The 24,843-nt window shown below is 49.5% G+C and overlaps 11 protein-coding genes across 11 annotated transcripts; 5 read left to right on the top strand and 6 right to left on the bottom strand.

The window, feature by feature from the left end:
* Positions 1 to 427: 427 nt before the first annotated feature.
* Aspvir_007440 (velvet factor family protein) lies at positions 428 to 2,014 on the bottom strand (the record flags this gene model as incomplete). Its single annotated transcript, XM_043270622.1, has 2 exons — positions 428 to 1,361; positions 1,506 to 2,014. The coding sequence occupies 2 exons, from the start codon at positions 2,012 to 2,014 to the stop codon at positions 428 to 430; spliced, it is 1,443 nt and encodes a 480-aa protein (XP_043126557.1).
* A 4,086-nt stretch (positions 2,015 to 6,100) lies between these two features.
* Positions 6,101 to 8,014, bottom strand: Aspvir_007439 (uncharacterized protein; the record flags this gene model as incomplete). The annotated part of the gene is made up of 1 exon (XM_043270621.1): positions 6,101 to 8,014. One exon carries the CDS (start codon positions 8,012 to 8,014, stop codon positions 6,101 to 6,103), a length of 1,914 nt encoding a protein of 637 aa, XP_043126556.1.
* A 299-nt stretch (positions 8,015 to 8,313) lies between these two features.
* Aspvir_007438 (pre-mRNA-splicing factor SYF2) lies at positions 8,314 to 9,366 on the top strand (the record flags this gene model as incomplete). The annotated part of the gene is made up of 3 exons (XM_043270620.1): positions 8,314 to 8,538; positions 8,629 to 9,264; positions 9,319 to 9,366. The coding sequence occupies 3 exons, from the start codon at positions 8,314 to 8,316 to the stop codon at positions 9,364 to 9,366; spliced, it is 909 nt and encodes a 302-aa protein (XP_043126555.1).
* Positions 9,367 to 9,496: 130 nt separating this feature from the next.
* Positions 9,497 to 10,537, bottom strand: horA (ubiquinone biosynthesis protein COQ11; the record flags this gene model as incomplete). The annotated part of the gene is made up of 4 exons (XM_043270619.1): positions 9,497 to 9,918; positions 9,985 to 10,325; positions 10,381 to 10,435; positions 10,492 to 10,537. The coding sequence occupies 4 exons, from the start codon at positions 10,535 to 10,537 to the stop codon at positions 9,497 to 9,499; spliced, it is 864 nt and encodes a 287-aa protein (XP_043126554.1).
* A 327-nt stretch (positions 10,538 to 10,864) lies between these two features.
* Positions 10,865 to 11,742, top strand: yaf9 (YEATS domain-containing protein YAF9; the record flags this gene model as incomplete). The annotated part of the gene is made up of 3 exons (XM_043270618.1): positions 10,865 to 10,897; positions 10,958 to 10,982; positions 11,042 to 11,742. 3 exons carry the CDS (start codon positions 10,865 to 10,867, stop codon positions 11,740 to 11,742), a joined length of 759 nt encoding a protein of 252 aa, XP_043126553.1.
* A 971-nt stretch (positions 11,743 to 12,713) lies between these two features.
* Aspvir_007435 (indoleamine 2,3-dioxygenase) lies at positions 12,714 to 14,123 on the bottom strand (the record flags this gene model as incomplete). Its single annotated transcript, XM_043270617.1, has 3 exons — positions 12,714 to 13,094; positions 13,163 to 13,780; positions 13,830 to 14,123. 3 exons carry the CDS (start codon positions 14,121 to 14,123, stop codon positions 12,714 to 12,716), a joined length of 1,293 nt encoding a protein of 430 aa, XP_043126552.1.
* A 324-nt stretch (positions 14,124 to 14,447) lies between these two features.
* Aspvir_007434 (kynureninase) lies at positions 14,448 to 16,175 on the top strand (the record flags this gene model as incomplete). Its single annotated transcript, XM_043270616.1, has 4 exons — positions 14,448 to 14,775; positions 14,832 to 15,169; positions 15,223 to 15,700; positions 15,760 to 16,175. 4 exons carry the CDS (start codon positions 14,448 to 14,450, stop codon positions 16,173 to 16,175), a joined length of 1,560 nt encoding a protein of 519 aa, XP_043126551.1.
* A 1,088-nt stretch (positions 16,176 to 17,263) lies between these two features.
* Aspvir_007433 (uncharacterized protein) lies at positions 17,264 to 17,916 on the top strand (the record flags this gene model as incomplete). Its single annotated transcript, XM_043270615.1, has 3 exons — positions 17,264 to 17,416; positions 17,562 to 17,728; positions 17,820 to 17,916. 3 exons carry the CDS (start codon positions 17,264 to 17,266, stop codon positions 17,914 to 17,916), a joined length of 417 nt encoding a protein of 138 aa, XP_043126550.1.
* A 218-nt stretch (positions 17,917 to 18,134) lies between these two features.
* Positions 18,135 to 20,487, bottom strand: Aspvir_007432 (putative C6 transcription factor; the record flags this gene model as incomplete). Its single annotated transcript, XM_043270614.1, has 6 exons — positions 18,135 to 18,593; positions 18,656 to 19,548; positions 19,596 to 20,017; positions 20,075 to 20,130; positions 20,188 to 20,371; positions 20,426 to 20,487. 6 exons carry the CDS (start codon positions 20,485 to 20,487, stop codon positions 18,135 to 18,137), a joined length of 2,076 nt encoding a protein of 691 aa, XP_043126549.1.
* Positions 20,488 to 21,233: 746 nt separating this feature from the next.
* On the bottom strand, positions 21,234 to 21,837 carry Aspvir_007431 (cytochrome c oxidase subunit 7; the record flags this gene model as incomplete). The annotated part of the gene is made up of 5 exons (XM_043270613.1): positions 21,234 to 21,263; positions 21,348 to 21,379; positions 21,430 to 21,490; positions 21,564 to 21,642; positions 21,809 to 21,837. The coding sequence occupies 5 exons, from the start codon at positions 21,835 to 21,837 to the stop codon at positions 21,234 to 21,236; spliced, it is 231 nt and encodes a 76-aa protein (XP_043126548.1).
* Positions 21,838 to 22,232: 395 nt separating this feature from the next.
* Positions 22,233 to 24,782, top strand: Aspvir_007430 (uncharacterized protein; the record flags this gene model as incomplete). Its single annotated transcript, XM_043270612.1, has 1 exon — positions 22,233 to 24,782. One exon carries the CDS (start codon positions 22,233 to 22,235, stop codon positions 24,780 to 24,782), a length of 2,550 nt encoding a protein of 849 aa, XP_043126547.1.
* Between the last annotated feature and the right edge of the window lie 61 nt (positions 24,783 to 24,843).

Here is a 24,843-nt window from a genome sequence, read left to right as displayed (position 1 = left end):
AAGTTGACCTATGGCGGTGTTGTGAGGTGGCTCCGGACCAGATCAACGCTTACTATGTTATTGTCTTACAAGAGATCAATTCTTCAGGCGCCTGACCTGAAATATTTCAATATATTGAAAAGATGTCATCTGACCATGTAGAATGCGTTCTGGCCAACGCTATAGATCATATGAATCATCAAGCTCATCTGATTTGGACTTCAAAAACAAGAAAAGAAAAACGAAGATGGTATCGGCCAATTCTTCTCATATCATCCCGTCCCGTCGTGAATGCACGCTCTCCATGCGTAAAATGATTAGTAACCTAGTCCAAGAATGAGCATCCAACGCCTGTCAAGCTCCCTGTATGACCAAAAATGACTCCCCGAAAAAGAATATATAATGCAAGTCATGATCTCGTTGCAGGAAATCGACCTTGTATCGCCCATCATCTCCGCCTCCCCTTGCCCTTTCCCTTGCCCCTGGTTTTGAGCTCCACGAACCCGAGCTCCTTCAGAGCCTCAGTCAGAGGCGACGAGTCCCGCATTCCAGGAAAGTCTTTTGCGGGATACACGCGGAAAGGGTCGGACCAGACCTCAGCCAGGACGGGCATGGATTGACCTGTATCTTCCACAAGACCCCAGTTCATGAGCCGGAACTGGAGCCGATAGACGCCAGCAGACCGGATCGAGAGGTCGGGAAAGACGAAGAAGGTCGCAGGGACTCGCATTTTGGCCAGATCCAAGCCGTTGGTAGAATTGACCGCCCCAGGCTTCCTCTCTACCTTGTGATCCGCACTTGTCGGATGAGGTGGGGCCGTCTGGGGATCCGGATCCAAGTCGACGTGGAAAGGCGAAACAAAAGCTTTCCCTGAAAGTAATGGCGTGCCTGGGCCAGGAGCATTCTCTTCAGTCCTTTGAGAGGCCGTGCGGTCCTCTCGGTTTGCGCACGACCCATCGGTTTCGGGCGAGCCCGGCCACGAATTCGCTGCTGATACCGGGAGAAGCAGACAGCCGACGGTAAGTCGAGGATCTTGGAGGATGTCCAGATCGGCCTGTGATTGCGGGTCGAAGTCGGTGAGGAGCATCTGGATGATCGGCGGCGGATCTACTGGTCGTCGGTCTCTATCGCCAGCACCGCAAGCCCGAGCAGCTATGGGTTGTTGTCGAATGTGCAGATGGTAACGTGGGGACGCCGACACTCGTCTTGGGGGCGGCGAAGGCCCTGGAGAATGATTGAGTAACCGATCGAACCCCATCGGGATGCCTGACGAGACTTGTCGCGGCGGTTGCGGGGGTAGGGCTTGTGACAGATTTAAGCTGCCATTAAGCGCTGCTGAGCTGCGGTCAGAACGAACAGGACTGGGGATTCTCGTGGAGTTACTATACGGAAAGTAGTTGGTTAGCACTGCCGGTGATGAATGATTGAAACAGGAGCCGTGCGGGAGATATCTCCATGCACATTGAGTTATCCCTCTCGCTCTTCCCCCCTCATCTCTTTTAGTATTGAGTGAGCGGACGACTTACCAAGAATCGACGTCCCTTGTGTGCTCACTGGGGCTAACAGAAATTTGTCCATGACTGTGATTTGAGACCCCATGGTGAGGAAACTGGGAGTAATCTCCATCTGTTGGTGGACCGCTCCATCGCATTTTCATTTGGCCTATGGAATCCGCACTGGCAGGGGCGATACTATCCCACTGATCCGCTCGCCTTTGCTGACCGCTCCGCAGTACTTTTATTTGTGATAAGGAACCAGCACTGGCAGAGGCGTCGTTATACCTCTGCTCGGCGCCGCCGACCCAGGGGTGGACAGAAGAAGAGAATCGGGAGTCGATCGCGGTGGAGACGACTGGCGGATCGTAGCCTTGAGTGCCTTGAAAGATAAACGGCGGCGGCGGTTCATGCTTAGAGTAGGAAGAAGCTGGATCTGGCGTCACCTCGCCCCGTTCGCTGAAGGATGCGGAACTTTTCGAGTTGAGATAGCGGCTGACGGAAGTGGAATAGTTCCATTGTTGAAACGGCGTGTCTGACATCTATGCAGAACCGCACCGGTGCTCGAGGGGACTGTCCTCCTTTGCCTCCTCCGTGTAACCGTTCACTGCGTGTTAGAAGAAGGCAGAGGGCGAGGTCCAGCGATATGCAAGGAAGCGAGGCATCCGTGAATGAGACTGATTGCGGTTGGAGAATATGGTTGACTGCGCGAGGGGCTTGAGTGATATCCTGATTGGTGCAGAGAAGCAAACCGATGATGCCGTTCTGCGAAGACCAGGAAACATTTATTGCCTATAGCTGGATGCTGCGCGTTGATGAGAACAAGGTCGGGACGCAAGACAATTATAGACCGTGGAGCTTGGTTCAGTTGGAACAATAAAAGGTGACAAGTTAAAGAAGGTCCTTCGTTGTGTATCAATAATGTCGAATCTATCTGAGTATGTTGGTTAGCACGGATAATTGTATATACGTTGTTCTCCCACGACGAAGACGACGACGTGCTGGCCACGGCTGTAAGGTGCAGCTGCTCCCCACCTCTAGATTATTATTAGAGAGAGTTTGAAAGACGCATGTTCAAGGCAACAGAATACAAGGGCCTGAAACGAAAGAGTCGAATCAGCAAAGGACAAGCGTCTGCTTGCCGAATGAGAGAGGCTGATGATGCTCCGAAGGATGAGTGGGCGTAGACCCCTAGTAGGTACTACTGACCCTGGGATGAACAACACCGTAGAGCAACTTCAAATCAGCCAATCCCAGCTCAAGTAGAGGATCAAATGGAGCCAACGCAACCAGGATGCCAGGTGGACCTTCCCGACGGTTTTGTCGGTAAGTAATAATAGTAACTAGTATCTAGTTGCCGCCGGAGTCCCTGTATGTGTCGACGAGAAGAAAAGCGAATAGACAAGCACAGCCAGCCATGCAACGGCAACAACAGTGCGTCCCTGGCAGATGAATTACAAGGTAAGTCTCCTGCGTCTGAGTGCGGCTTGGGAAGAGCAGAGGATAGAAATCATAATCAAAATTAAAATTACATACGAGTCTGATGGAGGAAAAAGTACACCCACTGTTTTCCAAGAGTAGAGGAAGAAAGGGTGGGCCAGGGTTAATATTAATAAATATTGATATCCTTATGATTTAGATAGATAGTTTCTAACAAAGAAACAAACAAAAGAAGGCTGGGACTGGAACCGTGGATTACAAAGTGGATATCCTGGAAGGCTAATTAATAGAGTGCGGCGAAGCACTCCAGGTTCCGGGATTTATGATTAAGCGAGTCTACCTTTATAAAGTACCTTACCAGGCAACTGATCAGAGATACACTAGACTAGGTTATACAGTAGGCAATGAGAATGAGAATGTGTGAGGGCAGAAAAGGGGTTGCAACTTGCAATGGAAGTTGATACCTGAACCCTGACAGTATGCCGGAGGTCTCGTACAATAATATTAATGACCGTTGCTGGATCATTGATTTGTTTGTATTATTTTGTAGGTATCCACAATCGGAGAGCAAACAACACTACAACAGAGCAGGGAGCAGGGAGTCTAGGACTCTTCCGTGGGAGAACTTATGCAAGCCAACGGGACCAGTCAGTTCAGTATCGAGTGTTTCTAGGGAATAGACAAAAGAGTACCTATCAACTTCGTAATAGTACTATGGAAGCCGGAATTAACGTGAGATCTGGTGTAACCAGGACGCTGGACGCCACATATGGGATATTGATTGATTGGTCGCAACTCACAACCGTCTTTTCGATTGAATCATCAAAGCCTTTGGAAAAATGGGTTGGCGAATTGATGGTCCATTATGGAATACTCCGTAGGGAGTGCCAGGTCATCAGGAGACAAAGACTGGCGAGAATCTAGTCTAGCGGTCGGAAAATCCTTCCCACTTGGTTGGCGGTCGTTGGAGAGGACCTACCTTAACTAGGTAACCGAGTTGCTGATCCATCAAGGGCATTCTTCTTTGAAGGGTAGATACTCTCTACTTCGTATGTGGAGAGGTATTTAGTATCGGGACTTATCTGTGTGCCCATTGCTCACTGCCGAGTGGATACTCCGTATTGCAACACACATGAATAATAACGTCTTGTTTCTTCCTGATCTGCATCGGTATGAAAAGCTTCGTCGGCGGCTGCAAATCAGATCCAGGAATGACCCCAATAATGGACCTTCAGAGATGGTTGATGGGCTGATGGCATTGCTCTACTAGGTCGTTTGACGCATTCGATATAAGGCTAAGAAATGAGGTTCGCTTACTGGAAACCTATCAAGTCTCCAGATGTGCTCCCAGAACGGGCCGTAGAGGGTTTCGGTTCCAAATGACCGGACCGCGATAGCAGAGAACGGGTTGAAGTGGTTCAATCTCCCCGCATTTCACAAAACCCAGGAAACGATAGTACTAGTGAGTTAGTGACGGGGACAAAGTCACGATGGAGCTACTCGGCGCTTCATTTGCTTGCGGCCCTACCTTAATTAACAGCCAGGCACGATCCCATGCCTGCATCACATCGTTTCAACATTCCAGCTGGAGAAAATGAGGCGCAGTTCGAGCAAGGCAGGCACTCGACTTCATGTTTTCGACGGCGATCATGATTTTCTTTTGCCTTGAATTTCGCATTCGCTCTTCCCAGGCCAGGGATATGCACTCAAAGAGAACTAACGCAATGCGAGGTTGCCTTTTTGCCTAGGGTGGTGGCTGATACGTCACACACTTTTGATTCGATCCTCCTGGCAGCCAAGGATTCAAGGCATTCTGTATATCCAACGATTACGTGATCCGTGCTCGATATCAGTAATGGTTGACTGGTCACACTGGGATCGTGGAAATCTTGCGAGCAGCGAGCATAGAGTCAAAATTCGGAGTCAATATTTGTCCAGAGTCGTCCTCCATACCATTGCGGCATTTGGAACGCATCAATCTCATGTAACTCCGCCAGCCAATTTGCCTCATTTGAGCTTGCAGTGAGCCTCTCGTTCCGTGGGCTATCGCAGGCGCGTGAGGATTATTCCCTGTGCTTCCTGCAATGCCATGTTATTCCTGGTCGTGAAAATGCAAGGGTCCGAATGAGGAAGTAGCTCACCATCGTCAACCTGCACCAAACTCATCAAGCATGGCCGGCAAAAATCACAGAATGCTTGAATGCTGCCAGGGAACGGTCGCGGCCTCATCCCGATAATGCTGACATACTTGAGCGGACCAGAACAAGGTGATACTGTTGAACAGCAGCTGACAATCCGCACAAGACGCACATTTGATCAGTGCATTACCTCAACAAGTCCGAGTCTTTCGAGGCAGTCAATCTGACCAGCCGTTCCGTGATTCGGGAGGAAAATAAGGAGATAATGTCGTGTTTCGCTGGTAGGATCTGCCCATTGCCGTCAAGGGGTCTAGGAAACGAAAGACGTCCACAATGCACGCCCCGCTTGCCAGATACGGAAATAAGTACACACGCCCGCTAGGGTCGAGATTGTAAGCCAAGCACTGCAGCTTTTAAGCGGGAAGAAACCCAGTAGCCAGATATACTAATTGAGAACGCGTCAATTTTCTTTTCTTCCTTCATAAATCGGCTCAGTGCGCCTTAGAGGAAGGATAACGAACAAACCATTATCGCCATCAGATATTCAGTATCATCGTAGATCAGAATTATTAGAAGCTCCAAATCGTGATAATGTGAGAAGACAAATTTCCGATGCATGGGGACAGCTAAAATAGCGCCTCAGGCTCTGATGGGTCCCAGATACTATTTTGACAGACAGGCAGGTGTCCGCGCCATTGCTCCATCGATGCTTGATCACTGTCCAAGTCGCGCGGGGAAGACTACCTAATCACATCATTACAGCCACGCCGAGATATCCTGCCTTTGAAGGTCTCAAGCCACACTTGATAATCGGTATGTGTCTGTGCGGCTGATGCAGCTCACTCTGTTGAGATCCGAACCCTCCCTAATCCAGCTCTTTTAGCCAATGCTAACTAGCCACTGGCCTTAAGGAATACAGCTTTGTAGATCCAATATGAGCCTTACACTTGGCAATCGGGCGGGTTTGAGACCATGGCTCGCCTTGCTCGAGTACTTTACCGGTGATGAACTGATCTGAGACAGCAACCAAAGAAAGCAAGTGGCACGCGTTCAAATCACCAAATCTTTACATGGATCCACATCAAGATAGCATTTGGTGATATTCAATGCCAGCGGCGAGTGATTGTCCCTATGATGAGTTCCGTTCATATGGCTTCGCAGTTGGATTTTCACTATCGAATTGAGATTGACTGGTATTCGAGGCATATGCGACTGGATGCCCGGGCTTATTCGGCCCTGAGCCTTCCCGACAAAGACTGCGAAGAGCTGGCCTGAAGTGCGGTCCAGAGCTACTATATGGCCCGATTCTCTCCATTCGTGCTCCGAACTGGGTGCTTTGAGCTTTATGATCAGATATCCCAGCTGCATCAGGTGCAGTGAGCGAGTATCTGTTGGTGACAACTCGGCATTTTCAGGGTCGAGCCGGAGCAAACCTAGAGAGGAAGGTGAGTTCGTCGTGCGTTCCCCAGATCTCACTTCAGAAGAGTCTAGAACATCGACCGGGCAGCGTTGGGGTACCCAGGCGAGCTCTAGCGGTGTATTTTTAGTGGATGATTGAATAACCGGGATCTGTTCACCTCCATACTCGTCTAAGCAATTGGCAAGTCTGGTGAGGTCTGAAAGCGATCCAGAACAACCTAAAGCGTGCATTTCGGCAATCAAACGTTCTCTGCTTTCGTATCCAGTACTGTCTCCATCCATCGTAAGAAGTGGGTGTCCGGTCGCAGTATAACTGAGGTCAGATATAGAAGTGTGGAGAGATTTTTTGGGCAGCCAGTTGATCCCTAGCCTCTTCTCCATGTGTTTGAGTTGGACTTCGAGTATCTTGAGGTATTCATCCTCGCCAGAGAGACGAGATAGCAACTCGCAAACTTCTTGATTAGCGAGAAGTACACTCAGATTTTTGAACTGTGATATATAAGGAAGGGCGTTATCAGCGCGCTTTGAGATTTCTTCCAGATACGTGGTGGCCCTCGTGACATCTCCTTCCACAATCAGAGCCATTATACAGGAATAGGCAATGTGGAAATCGTGATCGGCTGATTTGGCAGACAAATGCCCCAGAACACGGCCCCATACACTATGGAGCAATTTACGGCTCTTTAGCTTGACGAGCACTCTAAAATACCGTTCAATAAAGTCCGTCAGTTTTCCAGGTCCAGCCCAGAACAATATAGGGTGCAAAGCGACTTCTAAGGCATCATCGACAGCGGATTCGCCAGTCACTTGTTTGAGCATAGAACCGGTATCTGGATGATCTCCTTGAAGCTCGAAGGATCGGATGGACATGGAAAGCGCATCCACCAGGGCGACACTCGAGCCCAGGCCCAACCGCTTAGGGCTGATAGCAAGTAAATCTCTCAGATGTCGTTCGAGGGCAGCTGTAGAATAAGAAAGGCATGCGTAGTAAATCCCCAGCATGTGTAACTTCCTATGTACAGGCGCCTGCAGTCTCTGTAGTCTTGAAATGAGTGCATTGATAGCGACAAGGATCTCCGCAGCCGAGTGGTGTCGTTGACAACGCTCCAGCGCCTGCCGCAGAAATTTACAATGTTCTGCCTGCAGTAATACGCAAGGCCCATATCCATTGATGTGTCTTTCTATGAAGATCTGTAGATGACGAAGATTCCGCACATCACGCTTGAGACCTTTGAAAAACACGTCCCTATCAGTGGTGCGGGCGGCTTTTGGGCGGAGTGGAGGTAGAGTAGTCAGGGGCCATTCGCCTGAGAACACATCGTTCAAATGGTCGCCCAAGTCCTGCTTTGACACATCTTGTCGCAACGGTTTTGTCGTTCCCGTCAACGCATACCGAAGAATCTGAGATGGAATAGGTTTATGGTTGGGGGTGTTTATTTTATTGATTGCCGATACCGCACGATACTGTTGTTGCGACCTGTAGCGTTGTGGGAGGCTGAGATGCTTCAATGGATGGCCAACTCGGCGACACAAAAAGTAAGCCATCTGCCACTGTGCATTGCCAGGAGAATCATAAACCTGTAATATCACCCTGAAAATACCGATGGTTGGGGAGGTTTGAAGCCTGAGCAAAATACAAGCTATTCTAAAGGCGGTAAGAGGATTGGTGGTCAAGAATACCTGAGCGCTGTCGTTGGACTTAATTTCATCATTGATCCTGCATACAGCTTCCGTCCATCTCGCCTAGCCTGCATTTGAGATTGTCTTGAAGGTCTACAACATAATTTTGTACCAGGTTTGACGCATATTTCAAAGAGAACCACTGCAGGACCTGTGCGACTGCCATGATTATGCCTTCTGAGGGCGTTAACGAAGTGTCTGCGGCCAAGCCTTCCGACGACAACGCCGCTTCAAACCAGACTCAGTCTGATGAATCTCCTGCTGAGCCAGCAGCTTCGGGAGAGTCTCAACAAATGACCTCATCCGAAAAATCAGAGAGCAAAGAAGATGATGCAGCTGCAAAAGCTCGCCAGCGGCAAGAAAGATTCAAGGCCCTTCAAGCTCGTGCTGTGAGTAACCCGGTCGCAACCGTCAATGATCCACCATTTCAGCTTCTCGCTTGCCTTCTGAAAGTCGTGTATATGCTGATGCTCAAATAGAAAAATGCAGCTGAGCGCAACCTGAAAGAAACGGCGGCCGAAACCCAGCGTCTAGCCACTGATCCTGCATTGCTCTCTTCATTGTCGCGCAAGCACGCATTTGCATCTCACAACCTTCTCAAAGCAGATACAGAGGCTGCCGGCGAAGACTTCGAGCGTAAGAGAGCCTGGGATTGGACCGTCGACGAATCCGAGAAATGGGATCGACGTATGGAGAAGAAGCAGCGTCACCGCGACGATGTTGCGTTTCAGGACTACACGCAGGATGCACGGAAGGTATACAAAAGACAACTACGCGAAATGCAGCCTGATCTGGGGGCCTATGAAAGGGAGAAGCTGGCTGCGATTGAGAAGGCAGCTGCAAATGGTGACTTGGAGATCGTTGAAACCAATGATGGTGAGATGATTGCGGTCGACAAGAACGGTACTTTCTACTCGACGGCAGATACGATTGGATTTACGGAGAACAAGCCGGATCGAGCTGGAGTCGACAAATTGGTCGCAGATTTGAGAAAGGCCGAAGAGGTCCGACTTAAGAAGCGCAGGGATCGCCGTGGCGATGAAGAACCCGACGTCACATATATCAACGAGAAGAACAAACAGTTCAACCAGAAGCTGGCACGGTTCTACAATAAGGTATGGCTCTTCACGAAGACTTCGAACTTTACGAACGGGACTAATGCCTTTTAGTACACCACGGAGATTCGTGACAGTTTCGAACGTGGTACAATGATTTGATCCAGTGCTACCTGCTTAGGTCTAATATACAGAGCACTCCTTATTACATCCCAATCGGTGAAGTGCCTAACCTCATCCACCTATCGGCAGCGGCCTGCCAAGGCCATCGCGAAAACATGAGATGTTGGATTCAAAGCATGCTTTTTCTCCACGCTTTGGTTGCCAGATTTTCTATCTGCTTCGTTCCTACCGCACCGCGAATGGACTCGTCCTCCATCGCTTCCACTACAGCTTCGCCCACAAGATCCACCTGGAAAGGCTTATCGACCATCGCACCGAGGAACCGAAGCCTGTCACCCAAGAGAGCGTTGAATTGGGAGGCAACAAAACCACCCAAGGCTATCGGAAGTGTGAATTTTCTGCTTGAATCATACATGAAGGGCGGTCTGATGAAGATACTTCGCAACTCTGGCAGTTCGGACGCTATGGTTGTCTCAGCTTCTCGCTTCGTCGTGATATATCGACTGGGTAGCATTGGTGCTCCCGAGGCGGCTGATATGTATACGAATGTTGGAACATGTTCGTTGGATGACTCCTTCGCGAGTGCAATGGCTGTTGTTTCCAGTTCGCAGTCAGCTCCGTGTCTTTAGCAAATTGATAGTCCCAACCTATACGAACCAGAATCCCTGTTCATGATCTCATATGTCAACTGTCCGTCTCTCTCCTTAGGTTCCAGCCGCTCTCCATCTCGCCTCGTCAGAGGGTTCTGGCTACCCAGCTTCGACGAGCTGAAAGCCCTCCGTAGGCCACTGACAACGGGCTCCTTCCCTCGTACCACACCTTTGTAATCTGCTTCAAGTAGGATGCCCATACTATGGACCACAACGTCGGCATCGCGCAAGAAAGGTTTGTATGTGTCAGGCTTAAGTAAATCTGCCTTAGCCCATTCAACGGAATTGGCCCATGTTGGCCGATCGTGTGAGCTGGTAACCGTATCCCATCGAGGTTCTCCAGACCGACTATGACGTCTCAGCAGGCGCCACCAAGACCGAAATTCGGGTTGTGAAAGTATACCTTAGAGATGTGACAGACCAGCCTCTGTTCGCTGCCGATTTGCAAATTCGCGATCCTGATTGGAGATCAGCCATTAGCATAACACTATTCAAGAGCGGAAGAATCACCCACCTAAGAAGCCGTTTCCGCCGGCAACTACTACTCGTTTTGAAGCCATTTTGGTAAACAATTGATGAGGAGATTGGGTGTTTTGCAATTGTTAGAAATAAATCAAATGAACAGTAGAAAAAATCGGCCTTCATATGTGCCGCATAAGTTCATCAATAAAATTGCTGGAGTAAGCTAAAGCTACGGAACGCCTGCTTCCGACTATCGTCATCGGCCATCGATCATTGATTATCGGCACGTCACGTGCCGATTGAAGGACGCAGTTTACGGCACAGGTCCGAATAATCAAACCCAGAAGCCTACGTTCCAACAGCCTCGATAAAACCCATCAAATTTGCCGCATCTTCAATTATACTTTGGGTTAATATTACGCAGGATGCCTTCAGCGACTGGAACCAAGCGCGTCAGGGTTCGTGCCAAAGTTGATCTCTTCGATCAGTTGCAATATACTGACCAGTGCTCATCGCAGGGTGTCTCGATTTTCAGACCGTTCGGTATGTCAACTTGCCCATGCTCTTGAATTTGTAGGGCTTCAGCTTCTAACCCTTCCCAGTATTTGGCAGCGAAGCGCGGCCATTCGACCCTGAGAAGAAACCCCCTCATGTCCCAGCAGATCACACCCACCAGTGGCGCGTATTTGTGAAAGGAGTCAATGACGAAGACATTTCCTACTGGCTGAAGAAAGTTCAGTTCAAGCTACACGAGACATACGCGCAGAATGTACGCACCATCGAGCAGCCACCGTTTGAGGTGACCGAGACCGGCTGGGGTGAATTCGAAATCCAAATCAAGCTCTACTTCGTGCCGGAGTCCGGCGAGAAACCACAGACACTATGGCATAGTTTGAAACTACACCCATTCGGGCCCGGCGCGGACGTCAAGAAAGAGCGCAGAGAGGTGGTGATCAGCCAGAATTACGAGGAGATCGTATTTAACGAGCCTATGGAACCGTTCTACGACCTCCTCACAGGCGGACCTGCCTCCCAGCAAACGCAGAAGGGCAAGGGAGGGAAGAATACAAAACAATCTGCGCAGCAGCGTGGAGGTCGGACCGCCGAAATACCTCAGAATGAAACCGCGGAGAACCCCTACAGCAGGACGACTGAGAATAAGGAGCTGGATCGTTTAGAAGCGGCCAACAAGACGGTTGAGCAAATGATCAAGGAAGAAAGGGAGCGGCTGATCGAACGCGAAAAGAGGCTGGCCGAGCTGCGAGAAAGCGAAGGCATCCCTGCCAACACTAAGAAGAGATGATCGTTCTTTGCCCGCCGGATAGCTACTAAAACAGATGCTTGCTTCGATTCTTAGGCCATCACGCATCCCAATCTATCCACTAGCTACGAGACCTCTGCGACATGCTCACTGCATGCTCTTCGTGCCCAGGAAGAAGTCGGTCTTCTGCCACCGTCTCCTCCGCCTCCGTCCACCCAGCGTCCCGACAGATGAATACCTTACATGAGTATGCAGTCATAGGCCCAATTGAAGGCTTAAGGTCGGCACATACGCGTCGGTCTAATCATTGTCTCATGGTTCGCTACTTTCAACGCAATTGGGCTTTACGAATGAGTTGGCATGGGATGGTGGGGCAATCACGACGATTCGGGGGAGTCAACACCTGTAAATTGTCTTCAAAGACCTTCTGGTGCATAGTACCCAATGTCAGATAGGATATTATTCTCATGCTTGCAAGAACATCCTCAAGAAATGTTCCTCGCGTCAACGTACTACCATTGATCGTTACGATTTCTGTCTCGTAGCCAACCAATGAAACATTTGTCCCACTTCATGTCAGTCTCAAATTTATGCGAAGATCGTAGGGCCGCCTTGAAGCTGAATCTAAATTTTTAACTGATCATATTACTTCCCCTTGCATATTATTAAATAGTCACGCGGATCTTTGATTGGGTTTCCGCTTCCGTATCCGCTTCCGGACGCATGGTCCAGTATCCACCCTTAACCGCTTTGAGCCGGCTGTTTGGATGTTATGGATATGATAGAATGTCAAAGAAAGTTATTCGTCATGACATATTTGCGAATATGTGTTGGGCCAGGTTTAACTACATGTATGATATGCGACGGGTAGGTAGTATAGCTGAGTTCTCATTCAAATGAATAAAGATGAAGTGATTTATGTACAGACCCTAACGCCTTTCTCTGTGCTCTAAAAAGAAGTAGGAATATCTACTCTCTACTCATTAATACTCGCCTCTGATGAAAATCCTATCTTAATCAGTATAATTGGCCGCAGCTTTTGTCGTATCCCGAGTCTGTTTCAAGAATGGGATTAGGTCGGTTCCGCCTGTACCACTGTATCCTGCTGGAGTGTCATTCGGACGTGCGACTTGCTTCGCTGCTGTCACAGTTGCCAGATTGACCTGCGCAGACGAATTTTGGGTTGGTTTTGTCCTCGAAGGCGTGATAATGTATCGCGAGACCATCCGAATATGCTTATCCCGGAATGCGCCAACAGCCATGACTGCCGCGTTGTATGCGTTCCTGACCTCTGTATCTGCTTTGTAGCTCATGGCGAATTGGCGCACATTCGAGGTTCGAATCATCATCTCCAGGAAACGTCGGTGAGGACCAGGCATGTAGTTTCGCATGTCCTACGTCGAGGATAGTTAGTTGCTGGCTCGAGTTTGAATGAGGAGCCCGAGTGAAAGTAGATGCTTACCTGAATGTAGCCAATCTTAGGCTTGGACTGAGGTGTACTGTTCGCTTTCGCTTCTCCCGTGGCTGAATGCTCCACACCCAAAAAGATATCGAATGTTTGGATTAGTGAGCTCTGCGCATTGCTTCCGCCGCTGTACTGATGCCACTCTCCGTGGCCTCCCAGATCGTAGAACACACCCTGCGGCAGTCCAGCTGAGGCCATATTCTTGCTACCAGCCAAGAAAGGGCGAAGATGATAGAAGAAGACGGAGGGGTTGCACTTCTCATACATCCTCTCCAGAATTTCACCAAGCTCTTTCAGGCCATCTCTCAATTGATAAAGTAAAGTTGTGACTCTTTGATGGTCAGCCAGATTGGCTGCATATATGGCGTTGAGCATCAGGGTAATTAAATCCGCTCCTTTGGCTTCGATAGCAACAGAGATCATAAAGAACCATTCTTCGTCCTTGGTAGCGGTGAATGTTGTGATGATAGACAAGTTTTCCGGGTCAGTGAGGTCAATATCAGGGGAGGAGACTTTGAAGTTCCAGAGGTTCAAAGCGGCATAGGTAGCACATGGTGGCAGCTCTAAATGCTTTGAGACCTCCAGGATGGGGCACGACACTGCAGGTGGGAGAACCTAGAGAGCCATGAGAAGCTGCAATCATACAATGACAAAGGACGCATACGTCTTTTGGCCGTTCACCTCCCCAAATATAGGCATGAGTGATAAAAGCAAGCACAACATATGCTCGCCGCCATTCTGTTTCTTCCTGCAGCCTGGAAGTTGAGAGGATAGGAAGACTGTCAACCGCTTGCCGTACATTTCCCGCTGAGAGCCGAGCTGGTAGATCAGCGACAACTTCCTCCCACGGAGAGTAGTATGGATCGTTCAGTTTCTGCAGAGGAAGGGTGTCGGGAAGAAACCCATTTCGAAGAGAAACGCAGAACTGGTCAAGCACGATTTCCGGTGTGTTAAGCATGGTGAGGGTCTATTCGACAGTATGAGAAGTGAGTGGCCAACTGTGCAAGGGACTTTATAGACAGAGATTCTGGTAATAAGCTTTAGAAATAGGAATATTCACTCTGTCCATGTCGAAGCCAGAATATATGGGAAGGAACTGGTTGGGCGGAAGAGGGCCGGATCCAACCCGGAACGATAAATTGGTGGCATGAGCACAGGAAACAGTAAGGAGGTAATGTGATATCCGAAGAATGGGGACATGGACCACTTGTGAGATCAAATCAACATACCAATAATCGTGAAAACCAATATTGCGGGTATCACTTTGACAATCATTCCTTCCATGAGCACGGATTCCGAGGCGGAAGCGGATAAGCCTCCCGCTTCCGCCGGGGTCGATGGAATCACCTCGAGAGCACGTATAAAGCAAGGAGTGTCGGACAAGCTGTCACAATCACAATCCTCTTGCTGTGATTTCACACCAACAGCACTGGTGCCATCATCCATCATGTCTACCAACGGCACACTATCCAAGCCTGAGTTCCCTGCCAATGCGGCAAGCAAGGAGTATGCGGCCTCTCTGGACGCTGCAGACCCGCTCGCAGGCTTTCGAGATAAATTCATCATCCCATCAAAGGCAAACATCGCCTCTACCAAACTGGCGAAGCCTGGTAAGTAGGATTATACCCCAAATAACCGCTCATCCTCGCTGACGAATCTTCTTCAGGCCTTTCATCAGAACCATGTATCTACTTCTGTGGCAATTCCCTTGGTATTCAGCCCACAGCCACCCAGAAGTATTTGGAGGCGCAATTGGACACATGGTCATCGATTGGCGTCTGTGGTCACTTCACCAAGGTCGAAGACTCCCCATTAAAGGAGTGGCAGAATCTGGCTGAGCAGGCTGCCGAGTCCATGTCGAAGATCGTGGGAGCGGCGCCCGAAGAAGTCGCAGCAATGGGTACATTAACAATGAATCTGCACTTGTTGCTCGCAAGCTTCTACAAGCCAACTGCAACCAAACATAAGATCCTGATGGACTGGAAGGCGTTTCCCAGCGATCATGTGAGTTTGACAGCGTCGCCATACCCGCGTGAGTTTTGCTAACCTGTCACCAGTATGCTATCGAATCACATGTTGCCTGGCATGGTCTAGATCCTCAGGAGACCATGGTGCTCATCGGTCCAGATGAGGGAAAATATGAAATCCCAACGGAGAAAATCTTGTCTTACATTGATCAGCATGCAGACGAGGCAGCTCTCGTCCTGCTTCCGGGAATCCAGTACTACACTGGACAGTTATTCGACATCCCGAAGATCACCGAATATGCGCACTCACGAGGACTTATTGTCGGATGGGATCTGGCTCATGCCTACGCCAATGTCCAACTAAAGCTACACGACTGGGACGTCGATTTCGCAGCTTGGTGCACTTACAAATACGGCAACGCTGGCCCTGGGGCAATGGCAGGTCTCTTCGTCCATGAGAAACATGGTCAAGTCGACTACAGCGAAGGAGAGGATTCGCCACAGTTCCGACACCGTCTGACGGGGTGGTATGGAGGCGATAAATCAGTGAGATTCAAGATGGACAATAGTGAGTTCTTGTTTTCCGTGCAGGTGACTTGACCCTATTCAGTTCTAATGTCAGAGCAGAGTTCAGACCCATCCCTGGCGCGGGTGGTTACCAGATTTCGAACCCGTCGGCGATCGATCTTGCATGCTTGTGCGCTGCTCTGTCGGTGTTTGATGAGACCTCCATGACTGAGCTACGCAAGAAATCTGTCTTGATGACGGCGTACCTCGAGCACCTGCTGTTAAAGGACACCACGGACGAGCCGCGGCAATTCGAAATTATCACACCTTCCGAGCCTGCCGCTCGAGGTGCTCAGCTCAGTCTTCTGCTTAAGCCTGGGCTATTGAACAAGGTAGCTCATCGACTGCAGGAAGCAGGGATTATTTGCGACAAGAGAGAACCAGGCGTTGTCCGCGTCGCACCTGTTCCATTGTACAACACTTTCACTGAGATCTGGATGTTCGTTCAGCAACTCAAGGCAGCTCTGGAAGAATGAATTTTGCAGAGTCGTCATGTTCAAGGCTCAAGTGTAACGTGAGAAGATTTTCGGTTACTCCATCGTTGATCTGTATTCATATGGCGAATTCCTATGCCGAATTCCGCAAGAAAAATGAGGATAGAAGAATACCCAGGATGACTATTTAGCAGCTGTCCGTTTCAATGAATCGTGCCACTCGTATAGAAATATCGTAAGGTGGCTCCAACCCCGTATTTATGTCTGGCCTTCAAATGACGAATTTTTGTGTTCAATTTGCGACTCAGCCGTTCTAAAACGGACACTTCGTTGTTTTCGAGCCATTTTCTGTCGTCGCCTCGAGGTGGAAACGGGATAAGGTCTCTGAAGCCTGGTGGGTTGGGTCGTATTCGTTTCGATGCCCAAATATGGATGGAAATGTGACCATCGGCGACAATACAAAATATGCCTCTCCTTCAGTGTCGGCAGATTTCGCTCTTCTGACTGAAGATTGCAAATTTAGACTCCTTTTCTTTTAGATATACTCATTGCTATCGTGTCAACGTAATTGACCCCCAGTCGTGGACAGAACGCGTATAACATTTGATATCTAGTTTGCTACCGATGAGTATAATCCTTCGCCAGCATGATTTCCTGGCACTGCATGGACTAGCCAGGAGGCCTTTTGGAACGGCATTATCCTCATCAATCTTGCCCTCCGCCACCGTATGCGAACCCTGATCGGGTAACCCATACGAATGCGAGGCTTGACCATGCAACCTCCTCAAATGACGGCTGGTACGATGTTCCACGGATTGGACAAGAAAGAAAGAAAGGTAGTCTTATTGCTTGGGTAGCGACTGTTTTTATCAGCTGCCACCAGATAACTGCAAATCATTGCGTTGTTGGGACAATTGCTCAGCGCAAGGCAGGCTCCATCCTGTGCCATCAATACTATTTGCATTGTTAGGCATCAGTCAATGGAATCGAATACTTATGACGGTCAATTCATAAAGCATCTGCAATGGCCAAAGCGAGATCCACTGGTATCCTACCTCCATTGAGTAAGCTATTTGCATAAATATCGGGGACCGCCGACTCTACCAGATCCAACACTCGCATAAGTCAGAATGAACCTCGCTTTTGAGAACCACCTTAAGATCAAGCTGCGCCTCCATATCATTGTTGGCGTGTTACTTTTCCTGAACTTCGTCCTCATCATTGCACGCATAGCGAATAAGGGTACGCCCAAGACCAGGTCAAACACCTGGGGTATTGTCGTGGTGAGTGTGACTGAATTTCTTCTGTGGAGTGATCGAGGCCGGGGATAGCGAGATGCAGCTCAAAGCTGACCCGAGACGTCGAGCTCTTCAGTGTCTCAAGGCTGCCATCTTCTTGGCTTACTAAGTTGTCACGGCTCATATAGAGCGGTTCAAGCGCTGGGCAAGTGAGAAGGCGTACATGATCCTCAACCTTATCGATACCGTTTTCTGGTTTGCTCTCTTCATCATCACCATCCTGGGAACGGTCGGCGCACACAGTCCGAGCAGCGGTGCTCTCGGTGGCATTGTCGCTACGATAAGCATAATTTTGTGGTACGTGAGTCTCTATCAGAGGTGTCGTGATCATCAATGCTTAATGGAGTCGTATTTCCAAGTAGAAGCGCTGATTATTGAGCTGTTACAGTGGACTCGTCGGCTTTCTCACTTTCATCTGTTTTCGCGGATGGAGATACTTCAAACAATATGGCGTCCTTCCAGGCACGTTTAAAGGATCGAACTAAGGATCTCATTGATCACAGTGCTAACAACGGCTCTCCCAATGATGCTTCTCAGATTGAGGGTGATCTTGCATGGTGCAATGAGATATTGGGATGATCTGTTTCGCATTCGAAGGGTTCAATATGGTTAGGTGTTTTAGATTCGGTAGAAGTTGGGTTCTGTTCTGACGTAGAAGACACTTGTATGTATGTATACAGATGAGTTTCGCCAGCAGGATAAATTAGAAGTTACCAATCCCTTCTCTGCTATCGCTGCCACGCAAGAACTCTTGTCCCTGGGAAAAGAAGTTTGTGGCCAAGATAGATAACTCATCGTTGAAGAAATCTGGGTGGCGCGGAGAAATTGTTGAGCCCATGGCATAGTGTGACTCAACCGGCAGAGCAAGTTGAAAGCCATATTCAGACATTCGTGACCCTGGATGTGATTGTTCAGAGTGTGAATTCAGGCGAGTGGGTTCGGGTAGAGGAGACGTCTGCGATACTTCCATGTCAATGGTTGGGGGTTCACTGTATAACGAATCGCCGAACAAGCGACGAGCAGAGCCCGTATCCCTGTTAAACGAGTATTCGAGGATTTCCCAAAATCGTGACAGGTCTATCAGTAGGCTCTTATTCTGAGCCCGTGGCTCAGGTTGATAAGAGGCTGAAACGGCGCCTTCCAATCGTTGTAATTTATCCGCCTGTAAGATGAGTAGCATTGTTAGTCAACTCATATTTAGTAGGATAGGAGAGTATCGCTGACCAATTGCGCCATGTGAGGCCACCTTTGCCCAATGGTTTCCACGAACTTGACACATCTATAAAAGCGATCGCGCTTCTCTTCTCGGATGGTTTTATCTTCAGTAAAACTTAACTGCAGTTCGATGGTCGCAACCACAGCCGCGCTGTACCCTAGTAGTGGATCTGACACGATGAAGTTCTTCTCTTCAAAGTAGTTTATGAAATGAATGATCCAGGTGGTATGTGAAGAGATAAGGTCCGAAGTGTGTTGCAAGAATATCTCTGGAATGGAGTTCCGGAAGTTCCTCAGGCTCAGAGACAGGAGAAGCGGATGATTGAGGAGACAGAGGTTTGTATGATAGAGAAATTGATTCAGGAACCACGGACCCCAGTATCCTCGGTTGGCTTGAAGCTCCTCGGTGGTCCTCTCGTTGAGATTGGCCGGCTTGAAGCGATGGATGTAAGGCATGCGTGTTTCCAGGTCCATTTGCAGCGTGATAATTTTGGAGTACTCTGATTGCGAGGACCACGGTGGGACACTGCTCGGCCGGCCGTGGCGACGAACGTATTTCGTGGTTTTGGCGAAAACCTCGCTTAGAATGATCACATATGCAATGATTCCCTGGTCTTCCATACCAGTAGACCGAGGCTCATCGGTTGGACTGCTCGGTGAAAAGGGCGAATGAGGGCGCTCAGGGCTTTGTGGGAACGGGGGAAAACTTCCATCAGGGAACCCCATGCTGTCAAATTCGACACCATGAAAGCGCTTTAAAAGGCAGATGCTCCAGAAGCAGCGTCGCCGCTCTTCGCGGACCACCGCGGACAATGTAGTGTGCATTTCGGAGCCCAGATTGGCGCATTGAGCCAAGTTCATTGCAAGGCTACTGTGAATGGTCGAGCGATGTGTGTTGCCGTCTGAACGGGGTTAGACTCGAATGCCGTTGACTAATGACTAGACTTACTTGTAAAGTCGATCAAGCTTAGAAGGCAGAGACACTGTAGGGTAGATAATTCAACCGGGCCCTCGGAAACTCTCCTCATGACCAGTCCTCTGGCTACCTCTGTGTAGCCGCTCACAAGAGTTGCAAGATCATTCAACTCCTGGCAGACTTCGTCAGAGAATCGTATACTCAATGCGAGTATAGCGTAGAGGATTTCAGGGTCGCGAGTGCTGAGACTGCTAAGGAAACTGTCTCTGTGGAAAAGAGGAAGTGGCTGGGACTCGCAATATAAGAGATATAATTCTGCCACAGCGAGCACTTTCTCCCAGGTCGGAAGTGGAGTAATGGTACTGATCATCGATGAGGTGATAGGGCCGCTCAGAGTATTTGGCCGAAGAGATGAGTCGTCTGTCCTCTGCTGTTCGGCTCTAGAGCTATTCCGTCTAATTGGAATCATCAGTCACTGATCGGGTCTCAGACAAGTGTAGGAATCGCAGTACTCTAGAGCATCAAGAACTTTACCCATCTTCGCCTCCAGGCTCCCGAGACGATCCTCCTGAGACACAGTCAACGAAAAAGAACAAGGCGGATTCGTACAGAAAAGCGAGCTCACCAATGTTCGAGTAATTCGCACTTCAGTGGCATCAGCGGCAGTAAAAGCGGTGACGGAGGGTGATCCGTCTGGAGTTGCACGCGGCAGTGACCTGCGTCTTTCTCCAGCGTACGCGCATCTCTGGCGCAATCGTGCGCAGAGCGAGCAGACCGGCTGCTCACCAGGACATTTTGCCTTTTTGCGCCTATGGAATGGTGAGCCAGCATGCCGAGTCTCGAAGAAAGATGGTCTGGTTTACCTGCATGGTTCGCATGCTTGCCGTACGCGTTTGCTTGGTCGCTCAATAGATGTTCGGTTCATCTCAGAGCAGACCGGGTTAGAATTTGGAGTTGACCGGATGTACGTTGTGTTCACCGTGTCAGTAGACAGACCATTCTCGAAATCTCGTATGAATTGCCTACAGAAGCGCTCTGTGGCATTCTTTCGCACAAAAGTGAGACTTTTCAATTATCCGTGTACAACGGTACCTTGTGTCGCATGCCCCTCTTAAGTATTTCATCAATCGCCTATTTGATCACATTGAGAGTCAAGGCATTATTGTTAATGTTCGAAGCGGATACTTGGGTTGTATCCCATATCCGTTCGGCTGATTACTAATCCCACCTTGACGATATCACAGGAACGAGCAACATGGCTGGGAGATATCGAGATGGGGGCTCAATCATATAGGGCTACAAAGTTTGGAGTCTCACATTTACTAGTAAGCGTGCAATACATGAAAGGTGTTTAGCAGATGGGCATCTCGGAGTATGGAAAACGGGAATGGCGAGCACCTGTTCCAAGGACTTCTTTCTGTAAGATTGATGAAGCGATATCCAATGGCATTCAGTACATAAGACCGTCTTGTCATAGCTCAACCGTTGGAATAATTCGACGAATCATTTGAACAGATTGATCAACTCTTCCATTGATACTCTGGCTGACCTTATATACAACGTCGTGATATTTCCTCTCAAACCAGCACGTCTGTCGAAATAGAAATACACCGCTAATGGATCCAGGAGACGCTAGTCCATGTGTTTCATCGGAAATTGGCGAAGGTTTATCTAGTTCTTGCCGAACCAGGTCTTGTGGCCCTATTTGAATGTCAGTCCACGAACGCGCCCAAGCCGCGAGGATAACTGGCTCCAGGGACATCGTAACGGGCGAGGGATACTAACAAGGACCATACGACCCATGGCATAGGTGGTGGCTAAAGTGAGTTAGCTACTAATGACTCCTTCAGACCGCGGCAGAACTCACCAATGCCCAAACCGTAAACGGAGAGGAGGTAGGGGTACATGAGGTACTTGCTACGCTCAGTCTTCAAGGAAGAAAGTACCAGTCAGCAAAACACAGTCATTCCACTGTTATGTTCAACCCGCGGACCAACTGACCTTCCACCACTGACGCTTGCCATCGTGCTGCTGGAAGAGACGCTGGTAGTAAGGAACACGGTTCTCGCGGAACACGAATCTAGGGATCCCAGGAAAAGGGAGTTAGTAAAACATGAGCGCAATTGAGTATTCTGACGAGGAAGATTGCAGATTGCCGACAGGAATCGGACGGTCATAGGCGATCATCCCACCCGAGTCGAGAAGATGCTACCGGTTGAGTAGGAATTGAATCAGAAGGAACGTACCCAGCCATGCGGGGAACAGTGCGGAACATCTTGACGGTATGTAGATGCTATATCGCAGCTTCTAAAGGAGGTAGACAAGTTTGGTTGGAGAAAGAATACCAGCAACAATGATCAGTCGATGCCGTGAAGTGTGCATCCGGATTTGGAGCTGCAAGTCAAGCCTCAGGTGACTTTCCTCGTTCTTCCGCCAATTCGGATTAAGTGCTTAGTAATAGTCACATGACTTGTATTCTCTCTATCACGATTATTCCAAAAGAAGTATCTGTCAGTGTAAAGTTGAGAGCTCTATGCGAAACGATTGGAGCCATTCATTTACTTGTCGCTTCATTCTCAATGGTCTCTATCTGTCGATTCTTGAACTACCGATGAGGAGGATGCCCAGAGGCCGCCGCTCTATCACCTTACCTTTCCATTCTCAGGACTCATGCGCCCGGCTCTCCTTCGATTATTGAAGAGACCGTCCGCCGTTTCGGTTCTCGACTCTCTAGTATCGAAGTCCATCGGCATCGAGCAACTGGAGTCCAAAAATAAATGTTTACAATGCAGTTTGCGGAAGGCGCACCAAAATGCGGGCGTTCGGCGATGCGAGGTCGGGGAACCCAGCAGCAACGAAACTCATACGCGTTTGAATCAATCGTCGTCCTCGCGCCCCTTCAGCTTTCATGTGTATGACATACAGTCACCTCGGAATACAAGACAGGACTGTACAATGCGACAAGATAACACTCTTGAATCCTCGGTGGCCGACGAAGACACCTCGTTGCGATTTGATCTACAGCCCGACAAGCTAGACTTCGAATCGGATATCGGCCACACCCAGGACATCGGTACTCGCCTTGTCGACGATCCGGTCTACCGACAGAGGCTGGATCTTTGGGAGCAGCTGCTTCGCTATCGGCAGCGACACTATGGAGATAGAGGAACATTGGATATCTGGGTGGCTTTGACGGACCGAGTGGACGGTGTCGACCTGCCGGTAGTCGGGGAACAAGCCGATTTCTTCTGGCACAGTTTCGTTGATCTGGGGCTCAAGCGGGAAGTTATCATGGGGGAGGTGTTGGCCTATGCACTGGAGCTTTGGAAGAGGACTGGAAGCCGATGGTACAAACTTTACGAAGTCGTCGTTGGTGGATACCTCGAGCGAGGTATGACCCAGCATGCTATTCGATGGCATAAGAAACTTCAGCATCCCCATCTATCCTGTCCAAATGATATATTGAGGGTCTTTGAACCAGCTCTAACTATGATCAATGAATCGACCAAAATTGTCCTACCAACGACGGCCACACGACGCTCTGCATCTCCTGGCATTAGCGCTTTCAAGAACATATGCCGATTTACGGACGGTCACCAGATATATGGCTGTGCCATCTCACAGCTGTTGCAATTGGGTCGTGTTGAGGATGCATTTTCTCTGCATTCGTTTCTGGTTGGGAGACAAGACCATCCGCAAACCTACGAGGAGATCCAGCCCCTGCTCCAATGTGCGAAGGAGCTCAGCTTGAGAAAATTCTACGAACTCCAGGCTTATAGCAAGGATCGCTTCCCCGACCGAGTGGCATCGGCTGAGGAGGGTGCTCCTGCTAAGGGAGACTGTGCGCGAGAGTCCAGCGGAAAAGTTTGGCTTCAAGAAAAGCCTTTCAAGGATGAACTGGGCGCACGGCTCTTCGCCACCAAAGCCTTTGCCTTCGACACAACCGTGGCGGGGTTACGAATGTTCGGTGTACAGGCTATTGGGCCGCAATCGCTGCGAGAAATGGCAGTTCGGGCTCAAGGGAGCCAGGACCTTGTAGCTCGATTGCGCGAACTTCACAGAGCGGGCATCTCCATTGGCGATTCGGTTTTCGCACGACTAATCCGTAAACTGGCCTCGGAAAATCGCGACATACTTCTGTCGGACTTACTCCATAGCGATCAGCATCCCGATGTACTGGAAGATGCGGCGATGCAAGAGTCGCTGTTAATATCGTACTATATCGCTCGCGACTGGCGCCCTTATAATATGACGCTTGCCATACTTACGGAAATAGTTGACGATGGGTCTAAACTGAGCAATATCCACTTTCGCAAATTCATCGCCTCGGGAGAATGGGCTTCTGCGTCCAAGATGGTGGACGAAATGACACTAAGTGGTCAGAAACTCGCCCAAGAAAGCGTGGCCTTTATGGTCAAGCATACTCTTACTCCGCGTCGACCAGGAGTAGGACCAGTCCAAGGGACAGATGTTTCTTCCAGCAAAGAAGTTTGTTTTGTTTTCCGTGTTTTGCAGCGCGTCGTTCCCATGGGCACATCCGTGTCTCCTGATCTCTGGATTGAGATGCTGAAGCGACTCGGGATGACGAATCACTGGGATGAGCTTCGCAGATGCTGTCTTTGGCTCGCTCGCCAATATTCCCCTGCCCCAAAACCGAGCGATGCAGTTTCTCTCATCATAAATGCTACGGACCGGCCAAGGCGTGAAGCCGACGGTGTAGCTCGGGACGATGGCGACCAAATGTTGCAAGCTGTGTTTAGCAAAAACATGCAGGCGGCTATTGTCGCGTGGGGATTCAAAATGCGAGTGTCTCCAGATCCCGATCACGAAGGTTATGGTGCCCTAGGACTTGAGAACCTTGTACCCTGGGTACGAGGTTTAGTGCTTCTACGCGAACTGGAGCACAATGGCATCCGTCTTTGGCACAGCTGGATTCGTCGGGCCTGCCGACATCGCTTGGCTGTTCTCTTCGGCCACTCTAGGCAATCCAGCCGACACATGAACCGTATGTTACGAAGGGAATGCCCCTATTCTCCAGAGCGTGTGATTGCAGACATCGACCGTGTGTGGGGGAATCCGCCCCTTTTCAACGGTCAGCAAGACGACGATTTGTCCCAGCTGGTCAATCCTCCAAGTTCAAACATGTCCCAACGAAGGACCGGACGAACGCTATGGAGAGAAGCTCGCCTGAAAGGAGCGGCATTCGTCAAAACCAAATGAACTGCTGTATATTAAGGACCACTATGTACATACAACTTTATATCATTAGTCCTCCCCCCAA

This window comes from Aspergillus viridinutans, assembly GCF_018404265.1.
Source record: "Aspergillus viridinutans IFM 47045 DNA, scaffold_5, whole genome shotgun sequence".
Classification (NCBI taxonomy): Eukaryota; Fungi; Ascomycota; class Eurotiomycetes; order Eurotiales; family Aspergillaceae; genus Aspergillus; species Aspergillus viridinutans.
This window is presented reverse-complemented; position numbering and strand designations above follow the sequence as displayed.